Source organism: Idiotropiscis lumnitzeri, chromosome 17, assembly GCF_059441095.1.
Source record: "Idiotropiscis lumnitzeri isolate Australia: NSW breed Sydney's pygmy pipehorse chromosome 17, RoL_Ilum_1.0, whole genome shotgun sequence".
Classification (NCBI taxonomy): Eukaryota; Metazoa; Chordata; class Actinopteri; order Syngnathiformes; family Syngnathidae; genus Idiotropiscis; species Idiotropiscis lumnitzeri.
The window spans coordinates 4,222,208-4,244,729 of record NC_142407.1 but is presented as its reverse complement, the minus strand read 5'-3'; the positions used below and the strand labels follow the sequence as shown (position 1 = coordinate 4,244,729).

The window sequence follows — 22,522 nt, the reverse complement described above, 5'->3', positions numbered from 1 at the left end:
CTATTATCATGTCTGAGTATCCTGTGGTGTCAGGTGTGTTGAATGATCATTTCCTCCCTGATCTACTCAGAAAAAAATAGACAAAAGCAAAACTGAAATTCACACCTTTATTTTTTAACTTCAAAGCAGAACAATAAAACCAAAAAACAATCACAAAGTTTCCGAACCTTTATTGAAACTCAACACCAAAAAAGGGGGTAAAAAAAAAAAAGTGCCGTAGAACTTTGACTAAGTCATCTTCCGCGGACAAATGGGTGGATGCTTACCTTCATCGTGGCCACAAACAATGCAACCCCTGCAACTGCTGTCATCAAATTATTCAAGCGAGAAGTTATCCAAACTACGAACAAGCGTTATTTCATTCAAATCACTGGTACGCCAGAGATTCCAAAAATACTTTAATGTATAAATTAAATCATTTACACATTGAGCCCGAAAAGGAAAACTTTCACTTATCAAAGAAGCAGCAGTGTGAAGTACTCGGCACAAATACTAAAATGTATTCAAGTTAAATTGCCGACCAACCAAAAACTTTTTCCTTCAAAATAAAGAAAAAGCGCAGCTGAGAAGCTGCTCACAGTTTCTTTTCTTCTGATTGCACATCTGTTAAAAGTGGCTCCCCTTCTTCCTCGGACTTCACCGCGCACTCGCCTTCGCCTGCCTCGGAATCAGCTTCCTGCTTGATCGAGGCGGCCAAGGCGCAAGACTGAGACTCCTCGTCTTCCTCAGCCTTCATGAATATGCCCAGCGGGTGTTCGCTCAGCACCTTGTTGGGCGATGGAGTCACGTCTAGGTACGAAGATGTCTGAGGGGAACAACAGCGGCGGTCAGACACCAAAGACTTTTTTTTTGTTTGGTGACATGATGCTCGCTTTTGATACTCACGTTTTTATAATCCTCGAAACAGGAAGGGTGGAAGTTCTGTGGAGAGAAAAGGTGGCAAACGGTGAAGTCAGAAAATAGTACTTCATAAACTGCTACATTTAAAAAAAAAAAAACAAGAGTCCTACACACCTTGTCGTCGACCCTGATGGCGTTCTTGAGGAACCAGTCTTCCTCTTCCTCCACCCAGTACGTCTCAAAAGGCTCCTGGCAGATTTCGCACAACTGTCGACGCAGCCAGATTTAGAGTTAGGACAAAACGGCTCACAAATTTTAAGTACATTTTAAAAATTATGTTTCTTGAGGTGTTCACGAGGACTCAATTAGTGTATGCGGTGTGGTACAAGAATACATCAAAGACGCCTTTTAGTTACCAACAAATTCACGTCTTTCATTAGGATGGCCAAGAAGTGTTTCCATACAAAGTACTTAACCGCAGCCTTGTTGACAAACTTGCATAAAAATTGGGGTTGAAAGTCGCTACTGCAAAGATGGGACCCACCTCTGCGACTTGGTCTTTAGCGGCTTTGACGCTCTGGAACTCCTTTTCTTTGGCCGCCGCCTGGTTTTTCTGAACCTCCTCCTCGTTCTCCTTTTCAAAGAACAGGCTCTTGGCTCGCTCCTCCAGGTCGGCGATTTCCTCAAACTCAATCCAGTCCTGGCAAAAAACAAAATAAGCCAACAATTAACATGACACACCGATAGACTCTTGCTTTCCAATTGACAGCTGAATGATGTAAGTGCCTGGTTTCTTACCGTGAGGCCGTAATACCAGCGGCGGTGCGTGATCTTTTTGCCGGCCACCTTGCCGGCGTGATTCTGCCTGAAGTGCCAGTCCAGGTGGTCGGCGTACAAGTCGGTCTGCGCGGCTGTGAATCTCATGCTACACAAGCAGCACTGGTTCCCTGAGTACAGCTTGGTCACCACACTCTCGTAACGTCTGACAATGAGTGATTGGGGTAAGCTACTGAAGGACCGCTAGAGAATTCATTTAGAAAGACACCTAGAAACCGTTTTAAACTGTGGCTTCTGAGAACAGCCATCATTTTATGAAAATAGCAAATATTGTTTAAGAAGAATTGTCAAAAAGCTCACTGTTTCATGTCATCCAGCTTGAAGTTGGCGAGGTAGGGGAAATCATCCTCCACTTCTTCCTCATCTTCCTCCTCGACAGGAGCTGGTTCTGGTGCTGCTGAAGGTAACTCTATGGGAAGAGCAGGGGAAAAAGGACAAGCTTAACATTAACCAAATGGTGCTCCTTACGGGGAGTAGTTTAAAAAAGAAACGGTGGACTGACCGCTGGTGGGTGCTGTGGTGTCAGGCTGTGACCCTTTGATGATGCCGGTGGAGATGAGTTTGGAAAGCAAGTCGTTGACGTCGACCTGACCAAAGTGGTTCTCTGCAGGTGGCATTTGGGGGGCTGTGGGGAAGCAAAACTATATATTAGATACCCCACGAACTATTGTTACTTTTTGCCATCTCAATACAATGAATGTGACGAGCAGCATGATTTCACCTGGCTGCGCAAAAGGTGCCGAGTTCTGAGGCAGGAAAGGCTGGTTCATGTTTAACACATTCACCTGAGAACACAAACAAGCAACGTGAACATGACAAAAAACGAGAATTCTTAAATCTTACTATTGGTGGGTCTTTTTTTCTTCTTCTTCTTGGCAATAAAGTTAACATGCTCACCGGTGCCTGCATGTTGACTGAGGCAACTGCCGGGTTGAAGAAGGGGGCGGCAACCGGCTGGCTGAACTGCGGACCGGGCAAGATGTTGAAGTTAGCCGCGGGCTGCAAGTTTGGCGGCGTGGGGAACGCCATTGGTGCAGGGTGGAACTGAGGGTTGATGGGCTCTGGGAACGGCTGTGGGGCCATTGGGAAGTTTTGTGGAGGCGGGAGATTGTTGTCATACATGGGAGGGGGCATCGGCCGCATAGGTATGCTGAGTGGAGGTGCGAACCGGGAGGGACCCTGCTGGCCAGGCGGGCCGTCAAAACACGGGCCTTGAGGAGGTATGTCAAACCGGGGTCCCGGCTGGCCGGGTCCATCAAAACATATTGGAACAGCAGAGCCTTCCAGTCGCAAAGCGGGGTTGTCAAAGGGCATCAGTCTCTGCTGCTGCTGAAAGCCCATTGATACAGGACTGGGGCCCATGTTGTTGTCAAAACACTGGACTGTGTTCTCAAAGTGCCCAGGCCCCTGTCCGTCAAACCTTTGGGGAACCTGTGGGCCCAAAGGGCCGTCAAAGCGACCCATATTATCCATGCTTCTCAATGGTCCCTGTGGAATGTGTGGTCCGTTAAACCTCTCTGGCATGTTGTGATGAAGGGGTCTACCATCAAAGTGGGATTGCTCATTGTACCAGCCTGGAGGGTTTGGCCTAGGCGGGCCAATGAGCCCGGGAGCGTCAAAATGAGGAGGTGGGGGGCCGCCTTCACGTGGAGGGGTGTGTCCCGGGGAATTACTTGAATGATGAATGTTAGACAACAGCGGACCGAGCACAGGCCCCTTGAGGATGGCTTGAGGGACGAGTGGAGTTTCAGAAGGGAGTGGCCCGTCATCCGAGTGCTCGCTGTTGGAACTCTCGAAGCACGGAACTGGGCTCATGTCGGCCATGTCTTTCTGGTGGAGCGGGGACAGGCGTTCACGTTCAAACACAGGGACTGGAGTTTCCAGAGCGGAAGGGCTCGGACAGTTCCTGAGAACCAGGGGGCTGAGGTGAGGGGGTCCATCCAGTCGCCGTGGGTCAGGGTGCCTAGACTCAGCTAACGGGGCGTACCGCCGCGGGGCGTCATAGCCGCTCTTGTGTTCCTCGCGCTGACGCTCAGTCAAAGGGGAGTTCCACTCTCTTTCACCTGGAAATAAAAGATACAAATCAGGAGGAGATGTTATATTAGCTTGTCAATTATTGTATAAGTGTGCTGTAATCCCGATCACTATGGTACTTAGATCAAGTACAGTGTCATCAAATGTATGGTGTACACTCACTGGACTCTCTGGGGTCAGCCCTCTTCCTGAAGCGAAGGCCTGGCAGAGATTTAAGTGCAGGGAACTCTTTACCGTGGTTATACTCCTCTATCATGGGGGCGGGGGGAGGTCTGGAATCTTCACGTTCTATGCTTCTCCTCTCTTCTGTCAACGAAAAAACAAACAACTTTAGCTTGACAGATTCAAAATGTCATATCATTCCCAGTGTCATGTGGTGTTCCACAGGGTTTTGGGGCCCCTGTTGTTCTCAATGTATTTGCTGCTTCTAGGTTCTATCCTATGAAAACATTCACATCATGAAATTCCTTCCACTACTATGCAGACGACAGTCAGATCTGTCCCACTGGGCAAAAAAAAAAAAAGTTTTTCTTTATGGCCACTTTTGACCTGCCTACACAAAATCAAAAACCTGGACATCACAGAATTTCTTAAATTTAAACGAAAAGAAAACATAAGTAAATGGTGTTCAGTCCCAGGGGACTATCTACATTCCACCCTGTTGACCTGGGCCACCATGCTGAAGCCAACAGTCTTGAAAAAGATATTTTTATTTATTTATTTTATTTTTTTTTTTAAATTGGACAATGATTCTAAATTAGACCGGTAAATCAGACTAGTTAGAGGCAGCTTTGTTCATCTTCAGCCGCTGGCTAAGGTTGAAGCTCTTATTCAACAGAATTTAGAAACGATAATTTCATGCCACTGTTACATCTGTGCTAGATTATTGTAATGCACTAAATTTTGGAGTCCGTAAATCATCCCTGAAGCGTCTCCAACTGGTACTGCTGTTTGCCTTCTAATTGGAGCTAAGAGAGAGCGCATAACCCAAATTCTGGCCCCAAGTCTATTCATATTCAAGTCTTTAAATGTCCTCGCCCCAGCCTACCCCTATGAGCACCTACACACCTACCCGGTGGCTCAGGCCTGCGGACCAGAGGTTACTGAAGCTGCGCAGGACTTAGCGGATTGAGCCTTTTCTGTTGCCTGGAACTTCCCACTGGAATGAACTTCCATTAAATGTTAGGCAAGACCCTCATCTGTCCATTTTTAAAACTCGTTTGAAGACATTATATTTGTTGGCTTTCGACCCAATTTGAGGCTTAACACTGTTCTGGTGTTTTCTGGTGTCCATTGTATGTGTCTTAGTATTATTGATTTGAATTTGAATTTTCTGCTTTCACTGTCTGTTACTGAATTATTGCTACTTTGTGCTTTGTTACAGCGGCAAATTTTGTGAAATGTGCTATATAAATAAAGTTGTATTGTATAAAAATCTGGCCGCTGGCCTCCGAAGATGATTCCCTCACCCAGCTCCAGCGGTGCGCGGCCTGGCCCTTCACATTCCTCCAAGCTGTCCCAGCCTTCTCCGGTGGAGCGGTGTGCCACCTGCGTCTTCTTCAGCTTAGATTTGTGCTCAAAGTAGGTCAATTGAGCCTGGTCCAAGGGCTCGGGAGGCGTGGCCAGCAATGTCTTCCTGGCGGGAAAGTTGGCATTAGCATCCCAACTTTCTGGATGCTGTTGCTTCTCCTCCTGGTACTGGAAGAAGTTCTTGATCTTGTGGGCCATGTTTAGGAAATCCTCCTGGGAAATCTCTCCGCTCTCCAGGCTTTTGCTCGCCTGCAGTATCCAAAACGTAAGTCATTACTTGAGTCAAACAACTACAACAAACCCTGAATATCTTTCTATATTGGTAAGAGAATGAGCTTGAAATAAACTGTTTCAGGGTTCTGTGCATATACAAATGTTAGGAAGACGTACCCTTCTGAGCAGGTCTTTCTTGGATGCAGAATTGAGGACTTCAGGTATCTGAAGGTTGGGGTCCACACTGAGACGGTGTTTTGGGGTACGTGGGGTTGTGGGCCGTGTTGGAGTGTTGTATGTTTTGTGCCTCTGCGGTCCAAGCTTCACGTGAGAGTCTCCTGGCTTAAGGCTGAAAGCGCAAATACAGATGGTTTTGTTATGAAAAAAGTACAGCTTTAAGGGTCATCTCAACTGTCCACAACTTGACAGCAGCGCTGACGATGGTTGAGATGAACAGGAAGAATGACAAACATGAGTAACCCACTGTTTGTTCTCATCCCAGCCACTTCTCCAGCGGAGAGAAGCATCTTTGGCCTGGTTGCTGCCTCCGTCGTGGCTGCGTGGAGAATCTCTGGACTTGGAGCGGCGGTCATCCATCAGAGTTTTGGGGTGTCGGTCGTCCACCGGAGTCTTGGACCGCCGGTCGTCTACCGGAGTCTTGGACCGCCTGCTCTCCACCTGGTTCTTCTTGGGCGCGGGTCGGTCTTCCCGTGTGTTCTTTCCGTGCGCTGGCTCATCCCCCCTGACCCTCCTGGGTTTTCCTGTCTTACGCGATGGCGACGGGGACAGTGAGGTGCTCCTGGTTCTGCTCTTGGGTGACCTCCTGCCTTTCCTCTTCGGCGAGGTGGGAGAGCGCGATCTGGACCTAGAATGTGTGCGTTTCCTGGCGTGTGTTCGGGCATTGCCGCCAACTTTTTCTGCAGACTCGCCACACTCGCGCTTGGTCACCAGGCCGTTCTGCAGCCTTCCTCTGTATGCTTTTGGAAGCTCCGTAACCCGTGTCGACTCATCTCTCTTGTCAATGCATCTTTTCTTCTCCTTTTGCTCATCATCTTTGCCATCTCCAGTCTTTTCCAAGCCACGTTTTTTCAACCGGGGGTCTTTCTTTGAGTTGTCTGTAGACTTTTGGTTCTCAACCTCAAAGTGCTTATTTTTACTCTGGATATTTTTAGCCACTGGAGGAGACTTCAAATTGGGCTTTTCATCCTTTCTCGGGATACGTCCCTTTTCTGAAAGGATAATTTTCTCAGTTGCTCGTTTCTCTGGCGTGACAACAGGCGTTACTATTGTAGAAGGGGCTTCTCTTTTGCCAGGAGGCTGCTCTTTGCTTTTAGTTGGTCCTGGGGGTCCTATGCGGTTCAGACGCGGGTCTCTAGTGGGTAACTTGGGGTCACTCGGAGGCTGAGGCGCAATCAGGGGGCGAACGACGGGGGTAGGCTGGCCAACCGGCTTCTGGGATGTTACGAGAGGTACTGAAGTTGGTGTTAGTATTGAAAATCCTCCCACCTGTAACACAACAATACTTAATGTTCAGCAATGCTTGCTTGCGTTACAGATATACTTGGCTAACATAACATGTATGTTTTACTCAGGCCAACTTCACTAAACGACAAAATACTAAGCGCAAAAATACCCAAAAAAAAAGCCTCTTAAGAATCCAATCAGTTTGCCTACCAGCTGTGCTTTGGTCTGCTCCAGTTCCAGTTCAATTTTCTTCTGCTGAAGCTCAAGAAGCTGTTTCTGTTTGGCCAACAGCTGCTGCCTGATCACCTGCTCTTGGTTCAAGCTGGACTGAACTACTGGAGGAGGCAGCTGCGAGGGTGAAGGCCGAGGAGAAGGGGCCTCCTCAGACTAGAGTCGAGGAACCCGGCGTATGAGGGACAGAAATGACACGCATTAAAGACTGAAGAACAAAGTGCAGTCCACTCACCTTTACGAACGACAGTCTATTTTCCAAATGAGTGGTCAACTTTTCTGACTACACACCTGTTTTAAAAATTTGGGGTTGACGTGGATGCTGGCATTGACTGTAGGTGGCAGAGGCTTGATGGGCCAGGCCGGATCCACAGAGTTGACACGTACGTCTAGTGCGTACAGTTTCTTGAGAGGGAACACCTCGTCCCATGTTGATCGCAACTTGAACAAACTCTTTCTAGTGTTCTCATCCACCTACAAACAAAGTACATGGCTTGGTCTACAACTACTAGGAGAACAAGTGTAAGCTCTATAACATTGTAGCAACTGCCAGACAAAAATGTTAAACTGGTTAATCTGTCATTAACTTTTACAGCAGAACACTAATAAAAGCACAATATTGTAAAAGATTCAAAATTAAAAGCAAGCAACAATTGTGGCCGCTACGGGTTGATTCAACTTAAAGAAATGCAAAAAGGCATCAAGGAGAACTGTACCTTTTCAAAGACACATATAAATGAAGTGATTAGGTTTTTAGCAAACACTGCAAGGTACTCTCCTCCAACATTCTTCACTATGGAATCCACTAAGTACAAAACTGGAAGCTTCTCGGCTGATGGGGCCTAGAGCGATAGAAAAACTCGACAAGTTTAGAACACAACAGGGGTTAAAAACAACATTGCAGAACAAATGTAAATTCCTTAACAGAAGCAAAGAAAGAGCCTCCAAAAATTCTTTGGCAGGTGAAATCCATATTGGGTGGGTGTAGGGGGGGGGGGGGTTTAAAAAGTGAAGATCCACGCGGCCTCGTCCTCAAAAATGTAAAAGCATCCTCTTTGCCAAGTCAAGTGGAAGTTGATTCACCCCAAACGTCAGTGAGGATTAAAAAAATAAAAAAACAGGAAGGAGAGGGCGAAAAAAGGCTTGTTGCATATTTGAGCTGGTTTACCTCCAGAGAGTGTTTTTCCCATGAACCAACCACTCTCTGTACTTTACCCTGGTGACATCAGTCTTCAGCTCCGCGCCCTATGACTTTTCACTTTGTTTAGCAGTCATTAAAAAAAAAAAAAACTAAAGACATAACATTTACCCTTTAAAAAGAGTTCAAATTTATTTTGGGAGGCATTTTAAAGCAGTTGCTTTCCAACTGTTGTGACTTAGGTCCATGAACTTAATGCAGCATCTGTGGAATGTTGTTCAACAGCCAGCAACAGTCAGGCTCAACTTTGTCAGTAAAAATTAACCAGACTCATACCAATAAATTACACTGGGAAATAAAAAAGACAAAAAGCACATTTCACATTTTTTATTATTAAACATTTTAACCAGTCAAGAACAGTTTCAAAAATCACTCCCGGATAAAAGCAGGGGAAATGTGATTGAAATAAGACTTGTCGTCATGTGTCAAAATGCAAACAATGACCACTAAGGCACACTGCAGTCTAGAATTTACTTAACTGGAAGCCCATATCTTATTGTCCAGCTAACTCTTTTACTCCATCAGTTACATTAATAAGACTGAAGAAGGAGATTGAGGGCGGGAAAAAAAACACGGATCTCAAGGAGCAGGTTTTTATTTCTGGACTGTGAGAACACTGAACGTTCAAACAAGTACAACAACTATTGAGGCAGAAATCCACCATAAAAAGAAACATCTACTTTACTGCATTGGGTAATCATTACTTGTACTGTGCTCAAGGTCAATGCTGTTTATTCCACATGGAGGTCACATACTAGCTTACATGGACCCCAACTCTAAGCTAGCAATAACTCGGGTCACGCCAGCACTAAATTGATTTATACATGGATATGCTACACTATATAGTCAGTTATATTAAACATTAGATTTATACTTACTAGGGAGACGGGCACTGTCGCATTGTTTGACAACAAAATGGGGTTTCTTAGAAATCACGTATGAAATTAAATGCCAGAACTAGTATTATCGCGCAGCAAATTTTGTTATTGCTAAAATTATTCAGGGACTTTGTTTGACTAATAAAACTAAGTGTAAATGTTTAAATCTGTATCTTTCTGTGTGCGTGTCTATACTTTGCATGCATTTACACTCCAACTCTTCGGCACAGGCTATCCATAACATTCAGGAGTGTATTCATGGGAATTTGTGACCATTTTCTCCCAGAGGTGCATTTTGTAAGGTCAACACTGATGTTGGATGAGCAGACCAAGCTCCAATTCACTCAAAGCGTGTTCCTTCAGGTTCATGTCACAACTTAAATACGTTCCTGAGACAAAGGTGAAAATTCCCATAAACACACTCCCAAACCTTGTGGCACACCTTCCTAAAAAGAGCTGAAGCTATTGTAGGAGCAAAGGGTGGACTGACATTAAACGCCAGGAATGGAATGCTCTTTAAATTCATATGCGAGTCAAGGCAGGTTAACACATACTTTGGCAATTTGGTCATTATATTACAATATAGCGATCGTAAAATAAAAAAATCAGATATGCTTAAATTAAATAAATGAGTTACCATCCGTAGACGGTTGAAATCGGTCTAAATTAAACCTCAGCACTACAATTTGCCAGCAAATATTTATATTTATCGCAATGAATCCATCATAATTAACGCGTTATTCGTTTCTGCTTACAGCTACGGAAAAAAAAGTCAAACCAACTTCCTGCTCGACGTGGTTAATTGTGGTGGCTTGTGGACGTTAGACTACGACGTTTACGTTGTAGTAAATTTGTAAGTGAACTAACAGAACGACGTTGAATGTCAGACTAACTGTTGGTTAATTGAATTATCGTCGAAAACTTACAAGATAAGTTCTTTTTTTTGTTGTTTTTTTATGGCGGACTTTGCTTCACTTTTGGAGCGCGAGGGTATCATGGGTGGGCAACCTTCGATAAACTACAAACAATACATTACTAAAAATTCAGTTTTAAGTATACGTGCATATTAAATTGTTGTTTTTTTTTTAAATTATTATTACTGTGTTGCTAACAGGAACTTAACCAGACAGGCGAGGGTGAGGCGACATGTTGTGGGTAACTAACGCCCGACGCCATGTTTAAGCTAGCAAGCGGCTACTATACAGCGGCACAAATAATCGTCATTCATTTTAAACAAAAAGAATATTCTTATCATAAAAACCTTGCTTATTTGTGCTTCAATTATCGCGACGATATCCTTGGCGAAGTTGACGTTTTCCTCGGCCAGAATGGTCAGCATGTTGATGTGCGGCTTGCTGTTGAACGTTAGATCTTCCAGCGAGGACTGATACTCTTGGCAGGCATCTTCCCTCGCCGCGCTGTCGTCCATCTTCGAGCGGGGGAAAACTACACCAACTTTGTCGCGAGGGTACGCATTGAGCAGCAGGCAGTCCATTAACTCGTGTAGGGAGCCGGATTCCTCGCGTAATCTCACGAAGAAACAGCCAGCTTCAACGTTTTTGAGGGGCGATAGTGGGCCTTCTTCTTCCCACTGACGCCGAAAACAAAATGGCGTTGGTGACCAAAAGGCCTTTATGCGTCACCAACATGAAACGTGTGGGCGTATCGCTATTGGCTCGTTTCATTTAAACGGAAGTAAATGTTTGATTGTCATTGGCTCCTCTTCAGTAACAAGACACGAGGACTAACCAATCAGAGTGGAGAGAAGTGGTGCCTGTTTAATAGTTACGCAACGAGTGTCGACGCCACATGGAAGTAAAATATTTGACTGAAAATAGGAAATAAAATGTTACACCATATGATGGATAATAAATCGTAATGGTTGGTCTTTCTCTGTATTTGTTGTAACGACAACACGTGTTGAGACAACTTCAATTTGCCTGTTCGATAATGCATTATGACTACCCAAAATGTAACCAACACGAACGACCATTTTCTAAAGTTGATCTTTCAAGAAAATTTATTTCGATGACAACTACTTGTATCCCATTAAAATAGCTTTTTTGGTAATATGATGCCCCCTGCTGACTGGAAAAGTCACTCATTGCTGACGCATTTGATTGTACAAATGGTTTACCACCTTAAGAATGAATTGTCATCTCTTGCCAAAATCAGAAATGATTGAGATCAGAAGAAAGAATAAACACGGCAATGATCATGGGTCACTCTCGTGACATACAAACGACACAAAACTTCATCACGTAATCACTACCATGAGTTCAATTGGATGTGAACCTATTTCATGAACCAGAAACTTGGAAACAAAAGAAAAAAAACATTTAACATTTAAAAAAAAAAAATCTTTAAATGGAAGAAGTGCTTCTTACTTTTCTATTCATGTTTATCAATAGAAGCATTAGTGTTATTGCTCTCATTTTTTTAGCAACCTAGTTAATCATGAAGTCCAAGCATCACAAAGGAGAGTTCATCATTTCAATTGTAATTTGTAGAAATGAAAAAACACAAAGGATTATGCTTATTTGTTGTGATGTCAGTTTGGCCTCAGCTCCCATTTGCATAATAAAAAAAATATGACACGGTGAATACAATGAAACATTCCAAATGTGTACAAATCTCTTTTCTGGCTCAAACATAGGGAACTTCTGTAAAATGAATATTGTCAGTTAAGCGTTTCGCGCTTCTTGTAACAGTTTTTTTTTTTTTAAATTGCATGCTGGCCTCTCGTTTATACACAGGCCTCAACACACGAATCCACCATAGGAAAGTCGTAAATACGCCATCTGTTCGGTGTCGGAATGTCAGAGCCGTTGTTTCGGTGTGTTTCACTAAGATTGGCTGTCAGCTGGCAAATCAGTGCATTGGACAAGAACAGGTAGTGACGAATGCAGACAAACAGTGAAATTTGAAGTTATTCCTCACAAACTGAATCAACTTGGCTCATCTTTCACATCTCCTTTATGGACATAATGACAGAAGAGCGCAAAAGACACAAAGACACACAGAATCACTCTCATTCAAAAAAGACCGCCGTTATTGGACATCATTGTGAAAGGCTACTCAGTGACTATCGCCGCCGATGGCATGGAGGGGTACTTCTTCTTACACATGCGCAGAAGGTCCAGAGTAGTTTGCGTCGCCGTCGGCATTTGCAGTGTGTTCTGTTGTCATTTTCCCTTCCGACGTGCCGACTTCTATACCGACACGACAGTTGGCCACGACTGCCAACATAGGATTGATGTGTAGAGGCCTTTAGTCAGGCTGACAACCGGCCTTGTTGCTTGTCCACAAACATATGAAAATGTAATGATTATAAAATGAAACATTAGGTCCCATTTGAGAAGGTTTACATAAAAAAATCCTTAACTGTTTGCCAAGTTAACTTCCTGTCATCTGACAACAACGCAACAATGGTCCTGTCTTAAAAACAGCATCGTTCCATGTTATCTGCACAGAGTTCTTCAAAAAGGAAATTAAATGGAAAATATAAAGGTAAAGTTGAATGTCACCCAAAGCAAATTTTGGATGTTCTGTATCAAAAGAAAGCATGTAAAACAGAAGGGCCAAAGGTGGGCAGTTGGAGTGTCCAACAAATGTGCCAATTAGATCCTCTCAATGATCCATCCATGAACAGGATTAACTCTGCACCAAAAATAAAATCCTGATGATTGTTAAAAAGTATATTAGTCTCAAACGTCCGAGTCCTCGCTGCTGTCTCGGCTGATTTCGATCTGCAGCGACGGCAGGTTGTCCAGCCGGCTCTTCTTCATCTTGTGGCTCAGACGCTCCTGTTTCTGCTTGATCATGGCACCCCACACCTTCTGCAGCGTGGAGTCGTCCTCTTCCTCCGCTCTCTTACCTCTGCGTCTCCTGCTGCGCTTCGAGGAAGACGAGAACAGTCCTGACGAGCCGCCGCTCGGCCCACGACTTCCCGTCTTTTTCTCTTTGTCGCCCAATCGGCTCCATAAGCTGCCTGCATACAGGAGTTGGAATGAAAAATGTCCCTTAAGTCATCTAAATTCCCACCTAAACTTGTGAATAATGGTTTAAGACGAGGCAAGACAATATAATTTGTCCTTAAAATGCTAATGGATGGAAATTAGTCATTTACCCCTTTATTTCCACTCATTACCTTGCTCTATCAGATTTAAAATCCTTCCATGTTCTATATGCATAACAACATGCATGTTAGGTGCCTTGAATACTTTTAACATGTCTCTATGTGTGTTCAGGCACCCAATCCAAGGTGTATCGCATTTCTCGACCCTAAAGTCAGCTGGGACTGGCTCTAAATCACCCGTGACCCAAATGAGCACAAATACGACAGAAAATGGATTGAAGTATGCGATGCACTCACTTGTCTTTCTGTCTTTGGATGACTTGGATGAGTTGCCTCTGTCCCGGCTGACAACGCCCAATCGGCGGTGCACATCACTGATTGGCTCTCTGGCGGGGGGAGGCGTGTCTCTTGGGGAGGGGGAGTGAGAGCGATTTCTTTCGGCAGAGTAGCGCCTCTTCCCAAGCCGCTGCCGGACATCTATTAAAAGAACAACAGGATATGTTCCAGACCGTGTAATGATGAAGAAAGTATCTGATTCAGACACGTCTTTAAGACTATTATCTTAGTACGAAGAGAAAAAAAAACAAGTTTAACGCATACCCCCTCTGTCTTGCATCGCTGACACATCTTAGCAGTAACATTAATTCTTACATCTTGACTTAAGAGTGGGCTACCCACCTCCCACAGAAATAGCAGAGCACAATCATAGAAAACTTACAAGCAAGGTATTTACTAAGCACCTTGTAATGTTTTGCAGAGCATGTGTGACTGTTTTATCGTCTGCCGACTCCCCTCGTCTACTGTGCCCCCAAGACGGGGTTGCACCAATTGCATTTCAAAGGACAGATGCGGACAATTACTGAATTAATTGTCTTGTCAAAAATATATATTACGGCGCAAGGTTGTCAATTTTTTTTGCCTTTATAAGATCAACCCTCAAAAGGTAAAAATCTGCGATAGTGAGAGAAGATTCCAACTTTTTAAAATAATCATTTTACCCTTGCCACATGCTGAAAACGTACTTAAACTTGTATTAGGGGCACAAACAATAAACCAAGATACAGCGGAGGAACACTATAGAGCAAAGCAGCAGATATTTGCTGATCAGCAACAGCAAATTAATTTATTGACATTTTTTTAATATATCCGTTAAGTTCTGTAAAAATAAAATGAATAAATCATAACTTAGATGTTACCTTGGCACCAAGGAACTATGTTGAAGTGATTTAGTTTCATTTTGACAAAACTAATGCTCAGATGCTATCTTGCGGCATCAATAGGCAGCTGTAAAGCTTTTGCAATGTGCCAATCCTCAGCGATTTTTGGTAATTGCGACAGTGCACAATCCCTATTCACCATAAATACCCACAATACCCACCCAAACTCACACCTGTTCGACCTGATGCCCTCTGGCAGGCGCTACAGATGCATCAAATCGAGGACCAATAGACTGAGAAACAGTTTCTTTCCGAGAGCCATCTCCATTCTGAACTCTCACACACACACGAGAACACCCTTACCTTGCAGAACAGCATTGTGATGTGTTTTTATATACACTATTCAGTACTAAATTCCATTGCACTCTTTTATTTATTTATCTAATTTATATATTTGTCTGTATTATTGTTGTATTGCACCGGAGAGGGGAGCCCTCTAATCTCGTTGCACACTTGAGTACAATGACAATAAAGGGATTTCTAATTCTAATTCTAAAATCAGATACGGGGCTCACCTGTTTTCCCGCTGTTGACGGCTGGGGGTTGCAGTCTGTGCTGGGACAGCCCCTGTCTCTTCTCCTCGAGCAGCTGCCGCACGTCAGTCACCTTGCTGGGTGACGGGGGCTTGGCTATGCTTTGCGATGCTGACTCTCCCACCCTGTTTCTGCTCAGGACGAGACACTGGATCAGAACAGGCTAACATGATGACAACAGTGACCAGTTACATGATAATTTAAGAAAAAAAAAACTCAGTAATGAAAAAGTTTAGGACAAAAATTATGGTAACCCTAGAAAAGGTTTAAATTATTTTTACCATAGTAACATGTTCAAGCAAAGTGTGTCCTCTAATTAGCATCACCTCTTAAAAAAATGTAATCAGTGGGCCGATTTAAAGGGTAACAAGTAGTCACTTCTGTTTGATGACATGGTCTGTGCCACACTAAACATGGACCAGAGGAAACAAATGAGACAATTGTCTCAGGAGATAAAGAATTATAGACACATTAAAAGCCCGTATACGGCTGAACGACAAATGTTTGCACGTTAGCGCACGGACAGAATGTTAATTTTTCATCAGGATTCATCCGCCTCGCAGTGCAGAGGTCGTAGGTTCGAATCTGGGCTCCGGCCTTCCGTGGTGGAGTTTGCATGTTCTCCCTGTGCCCGCACAGGTTATTTGCGCATCCTCCAGTTTCCTCTCACATTCCAAAAATAGTCATGGTAGTATGGCTGCGCAACATTGGAAAAACATGCAATATGCAAAATAGATGCTGACTATAGCTATATCAATATTATTGCGATATTTAACATGTACTGGTACTTAAAGAAATAAAATCTTTATTATTTAATGAAAGAACTACATTTTCATCATTGTGTTCTTACCAAATTAATTTAAATTCCCCTAAATAATATGCAACTATTGGGTAGTTGTGCCCATTTAAGTTCGCATCTGACTTGTCAAATTCACATAAAAACACGATTCCATGAGAAAATTATTGAAGTACTTTGGGATATGCATGTTTCATAGGCCACTGTCATGATCTCAATATTTTTTGATATATTGTGTTGGCCTAATGGTAGGTTAAATGATCACTCTGAATTTTCCATAAGTGTGATTGTGAGTGAAAATGGTTGTTCGTCTTTGTGTGCCCTCCGATTGGCTGGCAACCATTTTGGCGTGTATCCCGCCTAACTGCCTGAAGACAGCTGGGAGAGGCTCTAGCATGCTCGTGAACCTTGTGACGATAAGTACTTTAGATAATGGATGGATGAAATGTAACTCAAATTAACATCTAACATGGTTATTTTAACAGTAATCAGTAAATGAGTTACTTGTAAAGGAGTAATCAATGATCAGATTAGTTTTACAAGTTAACTGTGGCCACACACTGCAGTTCAGACCTGATGCTCTTCAGCTGCCCCTCCAGCTCATCTGCATACATCGTCATCTTCTTGCTCTTCTTCGGCGATGGCGTGGAGATCATCTTTAACTCCAGATCGTAGTCCATCTCATCTGATTCGGACCACGGAGACGGTGAGCGCTCCAGCCTGCTGCGGGAGTGGAGCGCCAGTGGAGGCCGCGAGGACGAGGCGCCCTTGTCTCCTTTATCTTTGAACTCCACCACACGGTCATCCGAGTCCATGTCCTCATCGCCGTTGTCCTCCTCGTCCTCTTCCTCCTCCTCCTTGATGGGCTCTTCGGGCAGGTTGACCAGGTCAGCTGCAGTGGTGAAAGGTTTGTCAGTCATAGTGTCTTTGTGGGTAGTATTCTTTAAATAGATGAATTCCCTCCTTATAGTTTTGTTTGTGTGCAAGGGTCTTTTGTTTTTTACCGGAGTGTCTGTGTGTGTACGGAGGAGTGTGTCCCATGCTGTCTCCAATGAGAGGCTTCTTGCTTTTGATGACGTCTCGCTGGATCCGTCGATTGTGGAACCTCCTCTTCCTGAGGAAATCCACACACAGAGGACAGCAATCACACCATTAAGAGCACAAATCTCTAATCAACCAGTTTGTATTCCATGTTCCTCTATCTATTCGTGCTCGCTATTGGCAAAACAGCTGCAGTAATTGCTGTTTTTTTTCCCCTGGGGGATAGGTACCAAGCCCTTTTGGGAATAGCAAAAATTCTGGAGTAATCAATAATTGCCTTGAAGGCAGCAGAAGTTATTAGAATCATTGTCATACACTAACAATTCAAGTGCAGTTTTTGGAAAATATAATTTAATATCTTAAAACAAATGTTTTTAGGGACAATGAAATGACAAACTGTTTTGGGATCATAGTCTGTCGTAAAGTTAAAGCATTAATATTGGCGAGTATAAACTTTTGAAGGGTGGTCAACTTTGCACATCTTTTCACCAGTTGCGGCAGCGCTTAATGGCTATTCTAATTCAAAAGAGATGATGACAGGTTTCAACCCACCAGGAGTTGCTGAGAATCCCCTTCATGCCCCCGTAGTTGGGATTTCCGTACTTCATGTAGTACCGACTGCGCCGGGCGGCACCCAGCTCCTTCTTGTCGTCTTAAATACAACATATAAAGGTCTTGTTTAAGTTGGGACACCCACTCTTGCTTACGTGGTAGTGCAGATGTAGTTGTAGGGGAGACCTTCTGTGGCAAAGCGAAGAAGGATTTTGTTTCCTTTGAAGGGTTTGATGGCAGGACGTGGCTCGTTCCTCAGCAGAGACTCTCTCTCGGCCTGCGACAGGTCGTCCCCCTGACAGCAAATCCACCAAAATATTCATGGACACCATTAGTTCGTGCTCCGCATTTGAGTATGATCAAGATCAGTCATTCGGATTAATTCCTTGTTCCCTATGCAAATTAATTCATCATTGAGTTCTTGACCAATCACTGGGATCTTAATTCCACCTTTGTCATGTGCTCCTCTTCCCCGTTGCTGTCTTTCGTGCTCTCCTCGCTGCTCTTCTTCAACTCCTCATCCACCTCGCCCTCTTCTTCATCTTCATAGTCCGACCCTTGACTCCGACGACCTGTGATCAAAACGCCCGTCAAGACATTTGCTCTTACTCTTTTGGGGCATCGTTTCTTTCCTTAACTGACTTTTGCTGGGCTTGCCGGGCTGGGTGCTGCCCCCCGTTTCTGTGACAACAGCATGCGGATCTGGCATGCGGCTGGTGTTGATGAACGCTCTGATTGCTGTGTTGTCATCCAGCCAAACCACATTGCCTGGGGAAAGCAATGGATAGTTATTTAAATGGGTCATGGAAAATTGACTTTTTCTTGCTAGTATGCAAGTGATCAAGAAAGAGATTAAAAAAGGTGTGCTGTAAATATTTATTTTTGGGATATTTCAACAAAAGCCTCGCTGAGAGACTTTAGTAAGACACTTGGTAACTATTCCAAAGGGAAAATTTGCATTGATGAAGAATTCTGTAGAGGGGATTCGGAAAGGATAGAATGCTCACAGGAAGTGTCGTCGATCCATTCAATGTGCGCGGGGGGATATTCTTTAAAGTACCCAAAGACGTCCTGAGTGCTCATGTCATCGACGCCCATGATGTGTACAGCCTCCATGCGCACTTTGGGGATGGCTGAAGAAATGGACAGTAAACACAATATTCATTACAACCACAAAAGGTACAATTTCAAGTCTATGTCACCTCTTACCAGTGTTGTTTTTGTCAACGATGATGAAAATATTTCATGAATGCCCCTTTTTCTCCACACGATGATAAAGAGATGATAAGCTCAACATTTTTTGACGACGAAAACATGACGTAACGTACATGAATTCTTGTTGACAAGACGAAATTATGCGCGTGTGGTCCGTCAGACGCGTTCAAAATTTCTAACATCACTTCCTATTGTATATGTAATCTGTCTTTCAAAAAATACAACGCTGGTGCAACCTACCCTTCGTTTGGGCACAGCCACCACCGGGACAGCATGCGGGGCGCATGCGCCGCGCACACATCGGCACAACAAGACACGAACACGTCTGCTGTCATTCGTCTCGGCTGACACATACTGACACGCTTTCCTTTGACGGACCATGGCGACAGTGACACTCGCTAGGTTAATTGGTTTTGATAACAGCAAGCTGTGACAAGCAAACAAGACATATGTTTGCTAGAGTTTGTACTTGTGCTACGGTATTAGAACAAGTCTACTTCAAGTCTATGTCGTTGAAACGTTTTTATTTTGTTGCTTTAAGTGATATAAAGCCACAACAGTATCCAAATAAAATGTGTTGTTTCTCGTCTTATTTTGGCTCAATGAGCATTGATTCCATTGTTACCACTTTTATATGTTTGCAATGCATAATCCTTAGTAGTCTATCAGAAAGACTTTGCTATTGGGTGAAAACATTGTATGCCCATTTTTAACTAAAACGGACTAAAATCTTTTCCTTTTTAAAAATCTTTTAAAAAGTTTTCATTTAATAAATTCACGAAAACTAGGCCAAAACATTTTGGGGTGTTTCCGTCGACTAAAACTAGACTAAAACCTTTTTGAGTTTTCGTCGACAAAAACCTTTTAGAGTTTTTGTAGACTAAAACCTTTTTGGGTTTTCGTCGACTAAAACGAGACTAAAACTATCACGAATGGGAATGACTAAATGTGACGAAAACTAATCAGCATTTCCGTCCAAAAGACTTAAGACTAAGACTAAATCTAAAATGCACACGGTCTCTTACCTTTCTTTACGGCATCTTTATCCAGGAAGATGTTGCGCTGAGTGGTGCTCACCTCCCCATGAAAGTGGAAACGCCTCGCTCGCTTCTCTTTCCTTTCGATGGCCTCCTGGTAGAAACACAATCAATGCGTCAACCAACATTTAACTACAGAGAATGCCGATGGAGCGTTGTTTTTTGTTTTGTTTTTTTACCTTTGAATTGACATCAATCCCAGTGATGAAGGCTCCAGCTTTATTCTCATAGCGCCTGCTTGTATCCTGTGAAAAGAGCAAATCACCAATTGGGACAAACAAATAAGTTTGTGGCTGTTAACTGGGTGAGAACTACATCTTCATATCAATTAGTGCAAGCGGATTGAACCCAAAGAATGCAAAAGAAACAACCGGCCTCCACAAAGACTTAGATTGGAATTGGCAGCTAAATCAGTGAATGCACAGCTAACGTCTAACAGCGCGGGTCTAATCAGAGGGGAAAAAATGATCACAGTGCACCACAGTGCCACAATATAAAGGGTGTGAAATTAAAATTGTATGATGGCGCAAAAGTGTGAATGTGTGAATGAATTTACGGGAGCATCTTTGGAAAACGCACGTCATTTAAAAAAAAAAAAAAAAAAAAAAAAAAAACAGACTCATCTTATGTGGGCAATACGTGGCGCATAAGCCAATCAACTCAAACAGTACAAATGAAAACGTGTATCCACACAAGTCAAATGATTAAATTCTAACTCACTAATACTACAGCTCATGTGGACAAATTAAGGTTTTTATCCCAAAGAGCAAACGAGGAGAGGAAAGCAACGACTCCAAAACAGCATTTAAAAGCTGTAAACAATAATTCAAATACTGATTGGTAATTAGCCGAACGAATGGACGATAGGCAACAAACCAATATCGTTTAACAGTGACAGGAAATATCACGCTCTTGTGGTCTTCATCATACGAAGAGAGTTAAAAGTGCACTTTCCCGATGCGTGGTTGGAAGCAATAACACAGTATGATGCTAACATGCAACAAGTGACAGAAACGCGTGACTTTTTTTTTTCCAAGCCGCGTCTCAATGCGTCTTGAAAAACACAATTGATGCAGTGAAATTATGTTCACAATAACCACTAAGTATTCCTCGGAGCCGAGGGCGGGTCGTTGATAGCACACGCTGGTTACCGCTTCATAGTTCCGTGGGACGCAGAAGACGCCAGCGCCGTGTCTGGCGAGGCCCAAACAGGGACAACCTACCGGCAGCAGCTTCTTCAGGGACCGGCTGATGGAGATGTCTTCAGCCTCCAGCTCCCCCTCCTCCACCTCCATGGGTTCGGCCTCGCGGGTACTTTTGTCGGACTCGGAGTCCGAATCGGAGTCGGAGCGGTCAGAGCCGCTGTCCGATTTCACTGACACTCGCAAGCTGCGCGCCGCCGCCATGACACTGCTGCGAACAAACGAATAGCTGCTGCAGCGGTTGGCTGTTCTTCTTCTTCTTCTGTTTTTTTTTTTTTTTTTTTGTGGCTCTTCGCAAACAACTTGTCGGGGGTTTACCGCCACCATCTGGCATGGAGTTTAACCCCACAAAATAAAAACACAGTAGACCCCTCATACTCGCTTTTCTATCTATCTATCTATCTATCTATCTATCTATCTATCTATCTATCTATCTATCTATCTATCTATCTATCTATCTATCTATCTATCTATCTATCTATCTATCTATCTATCTATCTATCTATCTATCTATAAAAAATGTTTTGCTGTCTATCAATAACAAATTGTTTTCCCCCTTCCTATGCATTTCAATGGGCGTCGATTAAACACGGATTTGTGCTATACGCGGATTTGAAATGCGACATTAATGGGCACTGCAACAATCATAGATGTGTCAGGTAAACGGCCTGAATTATAAATAATTTCCTAGAAGTGCGAAATGTACAAAAGGTTTTCAATTAATACTGAAAAACGATTATCTTGTTTCAGTGCGAAATCCGGGTCCGTTAAATTAAAAACAAAGCTGATTTACTCATAGGAAGCCATGATTTATTCTGTTGTATGAATGTGAACTGGATAAACACGGGTTAGTAGGACCCACCTTGTGCCATCTCACACTATTCTGCCTGTCACTGTACATTACAGGCATAGATGGCCAACAAAATTGATTTGTTATTAATAAACAATTTTCTGATTAATTACAAGAATTTTGATAATTTGGCATGGCACAATGATCTGTCTTTGTTGTTTTGGTTTAGTATTAACTTTCACGTTTTTCCTTGTGTTTGGTGTGTCTTGTCATGTTCATTGTGTCCACCAGTAACCTGTGTTGGTCTACCCAAGCCCCATTGTTAACCAATCAGGTCCTTCCAACCCTTTGTGTCTTGTCCGGCTGCTCCCGATGTCTCGTTAATTTGTTTGTATTTAGTTCCCTATTTACGTTGAGTTCTTCTGGATGCATTGTCCCTGTCAGATGTCCTTTTCAGTGTTACTCGCTATTCCTGTCCAGTGTTTGTTCTCCGTTTCCCCAGCTTGTTTTAGTTTTCAGTGAAAACTTTTCACAGTTTTTTTTGCCAGTGTTTATTTTGTTACTTTGATCTCTGTTATTTTGAACTATTTTATTCCCTTGTTTGCATTTTTGGTTTTTGAAATTAAATACACCTTTTAGTTACTCCTGCCTCACTAGCCCTGCATTTTGGGTCCTCCTTCCACTCAACCTCCACAAAAACTTGACACAATAATTGGGCATCGCAGTCTTAAACCATACAGTGAACTTACTTCTGCATCAGCATTTCTGAATTCACAGATTATTTTTTTATTTTGAGGAGCAAATCCTAAATCCACCAATCCGTTGTTCAATGAAGA

At 43.3% G+C, this 22,522-nt stretch overlaps 2 protein-coding genes across 3 annotated transcripts; both read right to left on the bottom strand.

Moving 5' to 3' along the window:
• Positions 1–152: 152 nt before the first annotated feature.
• pcf11 (PCF11 cleavage and polyadenylation factor subunit) lies at positions 153–10,851 on the bottom strand. 2 transcript variants are annotated; one of them, XM_088279073.1, is made up of 17 exons: positions 10,487–10,851; positions 7,866–7,991; positions 7,441–7,623; positions 7,129–7,305; positions 5,939–6,960; positions 5,632–5,803; positions 5,181–5,490; positions 3,874–4,017; positions 2,575–3,740; positions 2,399–2,462; positions 2,180–2,302; positions 1,978–2,086; positions 1,639–1,822; positions 1,385–1,540; positions 1,015–1,107; positions 886–921; positions 153–805 (listed from the first exon to the last, which is right to left on the bottom strand). In XM_088279073.1, exons 1-17 carry the CDS (start codon positions 10,718–10,720, stop codon positions 575–577), a joined length of 4,530 nt encoding a protein of 1,509 aa, XP_088135199.1. In that variant the 5' UTR covers positions 10,721–10,851; the 3' UTR covers positions 153–574. The 2 variants fall into 2 exon arrangements, with proteins under 2 accessions (XP_088135199.1, XP_088135200.1); XM_088279074.1 differs by having other exon boundaries at positions 3,874–4,014.
• Positions 10,852–11,709: 858 nt separating this feature from the next.
• On the bottom strand, positions 11,710–21,135 carry ncbp3 (nuclear cap binding subunit 3). The gene is made up of 13 exons (XM_088279075.1): positions 20,918–21,135; positions 19,874–19,939; positions 19,683–19,788; positions 18,450–18,575; positions 18,085–18,210; positions 17,893–18,014; positions 17,629–17,737; positions 17,443–17,542; positions 16,854–16,963; positions 16,423–16,741; positions 15,036–15,184; positions 13,601–13,780; positions 11,710–13,216 (listed from the first exon to the last, which is right to left on the bottom strand). The coding sequence occupies exons 1-13, from the start codon at positions 21,098–21,100 to the stop codon at positions 12,933–12,935; spliced, it is 1,980 nt and encodes a 659-aa protein (XP_088135201.1). The 5' UTR covers positions 21,101–21,135; the 3' UTR covers positions 11,710–12,932.
• Positions 21,136–22,522: the final 1,387 nt, after the last annotated feature.

Excerpts from the sequence above, each read along its gene's own strand:
- ncbp3 (XM_088279075.1), bottom strand. The coding sequence starts at position 21,100 with ATGGCGGCGGCGCGCAGCTTGCGAGTGTCAGTGAAATCGGACAGCGGC. Across the intron at positions 17,543-17,628 it reads TCTTCGCTTTGCCACAGAAG|ACGACAAGAAGGAGCTGGGT; the intron begins GTCTCCCCTACA and ends GTTGTATTTAAG. Across the intron at positions 13,217-13,600 it reads ATCCAAAGACAGAAAGACAA|GCAGCTTATGGAGCCGATTG; the intron begins GTGAGTGCATCG and ends TCCTGTATGCAG.
- pcf11 (XM_088279073.1), bottom strand. The coding sequence starts at position 10,720 with ATGGACTGCCTGCTGCTCAATGCGTACCCTCGCGACAAAGTTGGTGTA. Across the intron at positions 4,018-5,180 it reads CCGCGCACCGCTGGAGCTGG|AAGAGAGGAGAAGCATAGAA; the intron begins GTGAGGGAATCA and ends TTTCGTTGACAG. Across the intron at positions 2,303-2,398 it reads GGCACCTTTTGCGCAGCCAG|CCCCCCAAATGCCACCTGCA; the intron begins GTGAAATCATGC and ends GCTTCCCCACAG.